Here is a 10091-nt window from a genome sequence, read left to right as displayed (position 1 = left end):
TTGGAAGTAGAAACTGACCACTAGTGGGTGTCAATTAAAAAGTCACTCTGTGGCTAACGCTTCTACTGCTATCGGCAGGGCTTAGTCTCTCGTGGTTCATTTCCACCGGAGAGCATCTGTTTGAATAATTAGCGTATATAGTTGATCACTCTAATGACAACGGATTCGATTCGCAAATTTCTCGTGATTAATCGAAGGAAAGGTTAGCGACTGCTCTCCCTATAGAATCTCAAGTAGAGCCATTGCATAGATGGCAGACACGATGGGCTCAGGGTTTCGACTGCTGTTCATTCCGATCTTAGGTCTCGCTCAGCGAATTCAGAAGGGTTGGGTCCTTTGTCAATGACTTACTTTCCTAGTAGCAGAGATGCAAGAATAACTACTTTCTTCTGCTAGGCGTTTCTTTGTTGCCAGCTGAGAAATAATACTTGTTTTTTTTGGATGAGGGGGGGTGTCTTTGTTTGTTCAACGTGCAGATCCGGGAGGAAGGGGCAGGACTTGTTGTTCGGGAATTCTAGTTTTGTTTTGTTTGGTGCCAGTGTCCCAGTGAAGGAAGTAGGGCTTGCTGTTCCAACAACCGCTCTCTTCTCTCTCCGCTCCCTGATGTCTTCTCTTTATCTTCGGTATAGTATATATTTCTTTTGATTCAGATTCAATCATAACTATAAGAAGAGTGTGGGATGGAGGAATGGATTACGGAAGGAGACAGATTCCTTATAAAATGGATTAAGGTGGGTTTCAGAGATTCTACTGAGTTCGTGGACATATTAGATTAGATACTTACTACCTACACTTGCTTTTTTTATTCAGGGGAAAAGTTTGGTTAGTTGATCAACTACGAGTAGCCAAAAGCGGCTATTAGGATTATGGATTTGATTTAGATACTTCTCAATCCGTCGCGTTCGCAGGTCTAGTTCGATACCATCCAGATCCCACTCAAAGATGGAGCGGATGTTGTCAGTTTGTTCTTCCAGGGTCGAAAAACGCCGCCCATTTATGGTATCCTTCTTGTACAGTCATCCACATAACTCTGGTCATAGGACCTAGTCATAAGTTTCTACTCTAAGTCCATCTACTTCTATTGCTCATACTGAACAGAACCGTAGATTTATTCTAGTGTAAACTGCGTACATGATCTAATTATAAGTGTAATAAACTCTGTACGTGATCTAGTTATATATGATAATAGTGGTTAGCGGTGGCGCCCGGGGCGAGTAGAGGAAAGGGAGTGCTACTTTGACATTTTCATTAACAATATATCATAATAAGCTTTGCCGAGGCATGCTAATGGAGGTTGTATTAGTCCTATCACCTTAGAGAAAATAATATCCCTTTTATTATTAAGGAGCTACGGTCGGTACGTGCCAACCCCAACAAATCGGGGTACGACAAAGGTTCCCGTAGAGTGCTTCGAAAGGTGCCATTCCGATGCTAGAGTGATAGCAGTTGTTGTAAGCAAACTCGGCTAATGTATCTCTATGCCTATTTAGTAGGCTTGCTCATTGATGCTCTTCGGGCCGATTGTATGGGATGTGTTCTGGTGTACAGTGGGAGATGCAAGTATATCAATTGAAGTTTGATTTGTTGGCCATGGAGTTGGGAGCATATGATGTAGTCCTAGGAGTAGACTGGATGAGGAAATTCCCTATTATTTCAATAAGTCTTTTCGTTGGTTGTAACTAATCACGTACCCGTTGCTGCGGAATTCCTTTTACCTAACCAGGATTGCAGTAAAGATAAACAACGTTGGGCCTGCCTGCTTGTTCAGCACCACCCATTCCCATGGGAATATATGGGTTTTTCGGTCCAGTGGGAGGAGCATTTTCCTTTGAAGGTAATTTTCCCAACCAATAAGTATTGGGCTCCCAAGTAAACAAAGCGAAGGATCAAGTAACCAACATGTTGCGAAGCAGCCAAGTAAACCCAGAAATGACGCAAGTAATCCAAGGGCAGAGCAACGTAATCCAATGGAGGGGCTACGTGATCCAACAGACGTAAACAAGGAACACATGAACCTGCTAAGGATCCACTCCACCTGCCAAGTGGACCAATCACAAGAGCTCGGGCCGAGAAATTCAATGAAGTAATCCATATGCTGATTCAGCAAGCCAAGCATTGGAGTTGGTATTCCAAGTTTCTTGAATAACCTAGCTGTCTGAAACTCGCCAATGGGATTCTGCGTAATCCTCCGGTCTACATGGTGTAGGTAAAGGGCAAAAAAAGTCGCTAATTAGTGGCACTAAAGTATGCACCCGGCATGTAAACTTCTTCTTTTTTATTTATCAATGTCGCTATCCGACTGATCATCCTTTGAGACCACGGAGAACATCAGATAGAAAGATACGTCACCTAAAAAAATTGACATCCTGACTTATATGAGTCGGCTAGAAACTCAAGGCCTGGCCTTTTGTGGGAGAATGCTGAGTCCTTCCCAAAATTGCCTGGATCAGATCTGGATAACGCTACGTTGTGATACTGATGTCTAATTTTACTCATATACATCCGATAGTGAAGGCCGTGAAGTTTGAACAGCCTCACTTAACCCTGGTTCGGTAACCTTTCTAGTGCCCAGGTACCCATGACCTGTAGATAGAGCCCCACTTTCCATTGGATACTCCGAATAAAATAAGAAGTAGTTACCTAATCATGGGTCTATACATAAGATGTCCTTGCGTAGAGGTTAAGGCCAGACGGATTACTGAAATGTAGTTTGACTAATGTTTCCTCATCGACTGTGAGAGTTTGCGGTGTGTGTTCTCGGACCAAAGAAACCAAACAAGCATACCTTTCCTTTAATGGAGTATCTTTGGTATGGTACTCCCTTTTTATCAGCTCGATGTTCAATCAGCATTCCTTCACGGGGATCTTGACCGGATGTAAGTCAAGATTGCTATTATCTTTTTAAAGAACATAAACTACAAAGCTTCTAGTCTGTCCCAACTCTTTTGAGCCGCTCTCCCAGTTCACGTTCAAAGGCATCACCATACCATAGAACTTTTGAGCTTGAGAAATTCTTTTCTGGCTTCTTCTCCACACCTTTCTTTAACAACTCAGTTAAAGGCCTGCTGATAGCTCCATACCCCGATACAAACCTCTTGTAATAACCCCTGCAACCCTCGGAGTTCTCTGGCATTGGCTGGTTCTGGCCAAGATGTCATGCCCTCTACCTTGTTTGTATCACTAGATACCCCAATTTCATAAATAATGTATTTCCTTTATGAAATTTGGCTCACCCACAAAAAGTTTGTTCTGCCGGAACACTTCCTCTAGCAACTTGAGATGCTCCACCATGGTAGAACTGTACACCAGAATTTCATCGAAAAAGACCAATACCCCTTTCCAACATATCTCTTTAAAAACACTATTCATGAGTTGTTGAAAGGTTGTCGGGGCATCACCTTGAATTCAAAAAGCCGGTCCTTCAGGCTGTTTTGTATATATCCTCTTCCTTTCATTCTTATTTGGTGATAACCAGCCCTCAAATCTATCTTAGTTCACACCTCATCCAAAAGTGCCGTCTTCTATGATAGGAATGGGGTATTTGGAAAACATAGTTGCTGCATTTAGTTTTCGATAGTCGAAACACATTCTCCAAGTTCCATCTTTCTTCAACACCAGAGCTGCTTTGGGGCTTGTACTGGGCCTGATTACAGCATTTTGCAACAGCTCCTCTGTTTTCTGGGTGATAGCATTTCGTCAGAATACAAATGGTGGCCCACGTTTAGAAAACTTTCTTAGGGTATTCTATTTCAACAGAATAGATCAAACTTTTTATATATTCTATTTCATCTATATAAACTAAACGGCCCACTCAACTTTCTTAATTCATCCAGGAAGTCCTTCCAGGTTTTGGAGGTTACACGGTTTAAGGCCCGGATCGCATAGTTGACTTGATCGTGCCTTTTCCCATATAAAATAAGATCTGCTACCCGGGAGATGTCTTCATCATCATCCAGGCTAATTCCCCGGCTATTTAGAAGCTCCCTGGCTTTAGATTCCAATATATTGTCCCTTTCTTTCGCTGTCTCTATTCTATTGGTGGACGGTCGTAACTCTAATATAGGGCTTTTAAGCATAAAAATCAGCTGCAATCTAGTTTTTTCACAAAGGCTGGTTGAGGCTCAGACTCAACCATCTGTGCTTTGCAGATGATCTTTTTTTTCAGCGGCGGTGATCTGAATTCTATCCAAGAGCTTACTAGTATCATGACTCATTTTAACAGAGTATCTGGGCTTTTAGTTAATGCCAAAAAAGTAAGATCTTCTTCAGTGGTATTTCCTTTTCTTTGAAACAAACTATTTTTGAGTGTGTCTTTAATGAAGGAATTTTACCAGTGAAATACTTATACCCTCCATTCATTTCCTTTTCTTTCCAGGCTAGCTCCCTCTGTAGCCGGTGGTTGATGTAGATGAGTATGGGGAGACAATGGTAGTTTCATTCTAGGTCCCACTAATTGTTGAATAGTTGGTTTGAGTTTTTTTTGGATCCATGCAAGCCATTTCCGGTTGAAGTCATAAGGTACCATCCTGTTCCAGCCAGGAAGACAGCTCTATCTCACAAGTTAGCTGAATCTTTTATTTAAGCCAAAGGCTAGAAAACCTATTTCAAATGAGTTTGGGCTCCGTTAAGTTATCCTCATTTCCTGAGATAAGCGCAGTTCAACAAAACTAAAAGCTAGATATATCGTTATAAAGTAGAGCTAGACTACATGATTGGGTTGTATAGAAGGATAAGAAGGATTTTAAAATTCCTTCTTTTTTCTTAAAATGAAAGAAGAAAGAGAGTGGGATGGGATGAAAGTAAACGCAAAGAGCTGATTCGATCAAAGAACCTCGCAGCTTTAGTGAAATAAGCCGATCGAAAGCACTCATCTTTATCGACGAAATGCTTTTTTGTCTCTTCCTCACTAAACGCCCGCTTCCTGGCTCCTTCCTCTTTGCCTAGTGGTTAAGTAGATAGTAGGTCCCCTCCCTGGCCCCGCAACCAAGAGTCACTCGTCGAAAGATGACCAGGAAGACAATAACTGCTATTTCAAGAAAGCATGGTTGGAGTTCTTCTATTGACGAAGGGAAGAGGACGGTCTTACTTTTCAGAGATACCTGAATTATTAGTGGACTGGTCATGTCATAGTGGAAGGTCAGAGGTGGGAAACAAGGAAATAGAGGAAATGCTTACTGGGACATAGCCTTCGGTACGAGTTGAAGGGAAGAGGTTTGATTGCTAATAAAATGAGTGGAAGAGCTTCTCGGTGAAAGGCATTCTCTCAAGTAGCATTCTTTCACCCAGGATAAATTTATCATTTCCCATATATACCTAAGATAAGGTCACGCACAAACTCAGTGCATCTGACTATACAACTCACTGTTGAGCATGGTGTCCTGTATCGTCGACCTCACTCTGAGCACTAATGCCATTATTTTTCAGAAACCTGGAGTACCAGCGAGCAGAGAGCCTGGCTTCTCGTGGCCGCGCTTCATCGTCGAAGTCGACACGATACATGCCGAACCCTATCTTGTATCCTGCTAGGAACTTGAATATGTCCAGGAAGTTCCACGCGAAGTAACCTTTCACATTGGCTCCATTTCTGCAGAGGAAAAACTGCACCATGGTAACTGAACTCTGAAGGTTTCACGAAAATTCTTGGTGGAATTTGTTTGAATGGCTAACCTTAATGCATCCAATGTGCTCCCTATGTAGGCCTTCAAGTATTCCACCCTGTCGGTGTCATCGAGAGTGTCATTCGCGGATGCCTTGCCTGAAGAGAGATCATGGCCAAACTTCATCAAATTTACCGTATCAATTAATTTTAGATGAAAACTGAATCAACAACAGTTTGCAGATCGTTGTGCCCAGAATGTAGATCGACTTGCCATTCTCTTGGACATAAATGGGGAGGCTCCCATAGGCTTCTGTCAGGTACTGCAACACACATTGTAATCCTTGTGGGTCGTCTGGATAAACCGTTGGGACGTACTGCACTTGAGAGAAAAAAGTTGCATGAAACATAATTCCCAGTTCAACTACTTCATGTCCAAAACAGCTGAAGCGAGTGGCATCTTTGACAAACATAGTGGAAACGTTTACCTCGCTAGTTGCTGGGTCTGTTCTAGAACCTGCATCACGGAAGCATATATCCTATAAGTATATGTTTCGAAAGCTTCGACAGACTATTTGGTCAATATATATGTTTAATGAATCAAATTCCCACTGAACTGATGAACAATACAGCAATACGCTGATGCAGATACAAAATATGCTTACCTCTCTGGTAAACTGACATGTCTGCTGCATAGTCACGAACACCTTCCTTTAAAGGGCGATCGTTCACATAGACAGAATAGTAATGATTTATTCCTATGAAATCAATAGCACCCTTAACAAATTCAGATTGGGATTTTGTGAAGGATGGGAGGCGAGAACCAACATTCTTCTTCATCACTTGCGGGTAATCTCCAAATACCAAAGGTCCTAGTGTCCTATATAACAACAAAAGTTGGTTGCTTAGCTCCATGTTTGCCTCACATTCATTGCAGAATCCAGAAGCAAAGCTGAGAGGCTAAATAACACACCAGCCAAACATGAAGTCTTGATATCTTTTAGTTGCTTCTAAATCCACAGTAGAATTTGTCAAAGGATAAGTCCAAAATGAGTAAACATTTATGCCAACGACTCCATTTTGCACAGCCTACACACAAGACAATTTTTGTGACAACACAGATTCTCGCATTCTGCTGAACTAAAATAAGTTTGTTTTTGTTTCTTTGAACCTTTAAGATAAGTCTGTTTGTGTAATTCATGAGATCTTTTGTCTAAAAATTGGGAAATCTTGTACGGAAAAATTGCAATCATGAAGACACCATCAAAATTGTAATGTTAGCAAATACCATTTTCTTTATTGATTTGATAATACTGATGTTTCTGAATTAGTATTAGATGAAAACTTAAATCTTAATACATTACTCGTTGATAAAAAGTTGGCGAATGTTCTGGCAAAAGGAGTTATTGTTAATTTTGGGCACACGATAACTCACTTGATATTGTTCTCTGTAAAGTCTAGTAGCTGATGCATGTGCCAATATCATGTTATGAGCTGCTATGTATGGTTCCACGGTTGAGTTCCCAATGGTGCATTTTGTTGTTCCAAAAGGATTGGAACAACGTCCAGGTGCAAATATTCCACTATCGTAAGATCCGATTGGGCCGACATTAGGTTCGTCTATCGTGGTCCAGTACGAAACCCTGTCTCCAAACTCTCTGAAGCACACATCTGCAAATGTTGTGAAATCCTCCCTGCATTTTGCAGTGCCATCGATGAGGAAATACCACTCGGAAAGTAGGTACAATTATTTTGACAACATTTTGCAGGGGGCACTCCTTTATCCAATTTCTATAAAAAGGTTAGTTATTCTCAGCTTTGGAGCAATTTCATCCACAAAGGAAAAGGCACAGGATCTTACACAATTCTAGGGCTTAACCATCCTCCATACTCATCATCCAAAACTTGTGGGAAATCGAGATGGTAAAGCATGACATGGATTTGAATCCCTAACGAAACAAGAAGGCCGTAGGGTTTAGATAGTGAAGTATTAAAGAACAAAAACTTTTAGCCAACTACGATAGATTTCCACGGCTTGTCATGTACTTCTGAAAGATGAAATATCTTGTCAGTACAACAAAGTTTATAGACTTGTACAAATAAGCTTACCATGTTTCACTAGCTCGTTTATAAGGCTATTGTAGTACTCTAACCCCTTTGGATTCACAGCCCCCCTCCCTGCAAATTTCAGTTTTAAACCAAAGATCAGCCATTTTTATCATAGAAACTCATAGTATCGCGCAACGAGAAATATTGTGGAAAGCTTTTACTTGGAACAAGCCTTGACCAGGAGATGGAGAATCTGTAAGCCTCTAAGTTTGTGTCAGCCATGAGCTTGACGTCGTCCTGAAACATCAGGCGATGTCATTAGTGTAAACCAAAACAAACAGCCCTGAATTTCCTTCCACAAAATTGTTCATGCAGTATAATTCAATGGGAAGCAAGAAGGATAACGTGTTATTCTCTCCTGGGATCAAAGGAAAAACGTAGAAGCAATTCAACCATGGTTTTTCTGAGGGAAACAATGTAAACTATGACGGCGATTACCTTGTACTTGTGGTATCCATCAGAAGCGATATCGCCCGTGCTTTTGTCTGGCATTTTCCCTATCAAACAGAGAAGAAATTGTCAATGAAAAAGGAGAAAAAAACTGAATGGCTGTCAAACAAGCCTGAGTTCATTAGTTACCAGCGTGAGTGAAGGCGTCCCAGATGCTTGGGCTCCTGCCGTCCTCAGCCACGGCACCCTCATACTACACCAAGAAACAGAGCAAATTAACCCGAGAAGCAGAGCAAGAGAAGCCAGCTACTCCAATTGACCAAGCAAAACAAATGCACGGTTACCTGGTAGGCGGAGGTGGCGGCGCCGAAGACGAAGTCCGGCGGGAAGTCGCTCCGTTTGAGGCCAAGAGCAGGGGCCGCGCCATGGGCGGCGGCGAGAAGCAGGAGGAGCAGGAGGGAGGATAAGGCCATGGCACATCGCACATGCAAATCGCGACCACTACGTGCCTTCTTACCTCTTATCTTTACTGTACCTGCGTGTCAAACTGTTCCAACTGCATCGTCCACAGCTTCGTCTCCCGGAATCAAATGGCCGGCGCTGTCCTGTCTGCTTGGTCCAGCCCCTGCTTCGTCGACACCTTGATAGTACAAGCCCTGCTCCGTTTGGTACTTTGTGTCAGGTCCCTTTCTCGCTTTGTAGGAACACAAGAAACAAACGCACTACCGAACGATTCTGTAGACTAGCCTTTTGGAAAAGCAGGGTGGCTGTTTTCCACAGCACAGTCCACCAATAGTCACTTCGCTGGAATAGCGCAAAAACTGACACCCCTTGTATTGGATTTCTTCTACCAAATCTCATCTCACATCTCGTGACTTATCTTGTCCTATATATCTAAATAATTAGGCAACTCTAACACGCTGACCCAAATGGATACACGTTTTATTCATTTTTTGTCTGTTTAGATCGGTCGTCGTTCTCTTTTTGATTTGGGTCGGCCTAGCGTTCAATGCCGGTGATTCATTTGATGTCCACGCATAAAATTTAAAAGGCGGCTATCGATCATATGGCAGCGGCCATGCCATCGCCCAAAGTCATGCCGGCACCATGCCAGCGGTTGGAATACAATGTCAGCCTCAAAAAAACCACCACACAGTTCATACTGGCCCACTTGCGAGCAGCCGGCACACACGTCGACACACAAAAAGGGACGGAAATTCGACCACGTCATCTCGGGCCGTGGTCATGCCAGCACACTTGCCGGCATAAAATAAAAGATGGCGCTCTCCGCCATAGATCACTCGTCGTCAAATTTGAACATGCCGGACTGCATCTTCTCGAACCATGGCCTCTTCCTCGACGACACGGTGTTTAGGTCCACCTTCATGATCTCGAGCCCCGTCATCATGCTAGCGAGCGTCACTTCTTTTGCCTTGCTCTTGACATTGGCGGCCTCGATCTCGAGCATCTTGGCTTGTTTCTCCGCTTCCATCTCGAGCATCTTGGCTTGCTTCTTTGCCTCGAAGTCAAGCCTCCTCCTCTGGATCTCCATCAAGGCGTTCATTTGCTCTTCCTTGTCTTGCCGACGCTTATCCTTCCTTGTGTCCTTCTTGTTCATCATGCCCTCCACGGTTGCAAGCAAAGCAATTGACGTCGCATCGCGCTTGTCCTCCTTCTTGGAGTTGGTCTTCCCCCGCGGCCGTGGCTTTTCGCCCTCCCCAACCTCCTCCACGGCTTCCTTCCCCCCACGTGACATGAAGGCGGCATATTGCGTCTTGAACTTCTCCTCCCCCTTGATGACATTGAACAATGGGAGAGGTGGAAGGATTGCCGTCATGTTGGGTCCTGAATGCCTCCAAAGCTTGGAATGCCTACAAATGAATAGCATGCAAGCACATAGGCAAATGGACGCAAATGGACAAAGAGGGGCACATGTATACCATATATCTCATCTCACACTTCGTACCTTATCTTCTCCTATATATCTTGTATATCT

General features: G+C 43.1%; 1 protein-coding gene across 4 annotated transcripts; it reads right to left on the bottom strand.

Annotated features, from left to right (window-relative positions):
- Positions 1-5258: 5258 nt before the first annotated feature.
- On the bottom strand, positions 5259-8719 carry LOC123072145 (beta-glucosidase 5). Of its 4 annotated transcripts, none has more exons than XM_044495700.1 (13): positions 8440-8718; positions 8285-8348; positions 8144-8202; positions 7867-7942; positions 7706-7774; positions 7458-7545; positions 7032-7290; positions 6570-6685; positions 6262-6476; positions 6085-6113; positions 5871-5973; positions 5668-5755; positions 5259-5598 (listed from the first exon to the last, which is right to left on the bottom strand). In XM_044495700.1, exons 1-13 carry the CDS (start codon positions 8566-8568, stop codon positions 5568-5570), a joined length of 1326 nt encoding a protein of 441 aa, XP_044351635.1. In that variant the 5' UTR covers positions 8569-8718; the 3' UTR covers positions 5259-5567. The 4 variants fall into 4 exon arrangements, with proteins under 4 accessions (XP_044351635.1, XP_044351633.1, XP_044351634.1 ...); XM_044495698.1 differs by having other exon boundaries at positions 5259-5584; XM_044495699.1 differs by having other exon boundaries at positions 5871-6113; positions 8440-8719.
- Between the last annotated feature and the right edge of the window lie 1372 nt (positions 8720-10091).

Source organism: Triticum aestivum, chromosome 3B (genome assembly GCF_018294505.1).
Source record: "Triticum aestivum cultivar Chinese Spring chromosome 3B, IWGSC CS RefSeq v2.1, whole genome shotgun sequence".
NCBI classification, from domain to species: Eukaryota; Viridiplantae; Streptophyta; class Magnoliopsida; order Poales; family Poaceae; genus Triticum; species Triticum aestivum.
Note: the sequence above shows the minus strand (reverse complement) of the source record. Positions and strands in the feature narration are given on the sequence as shown.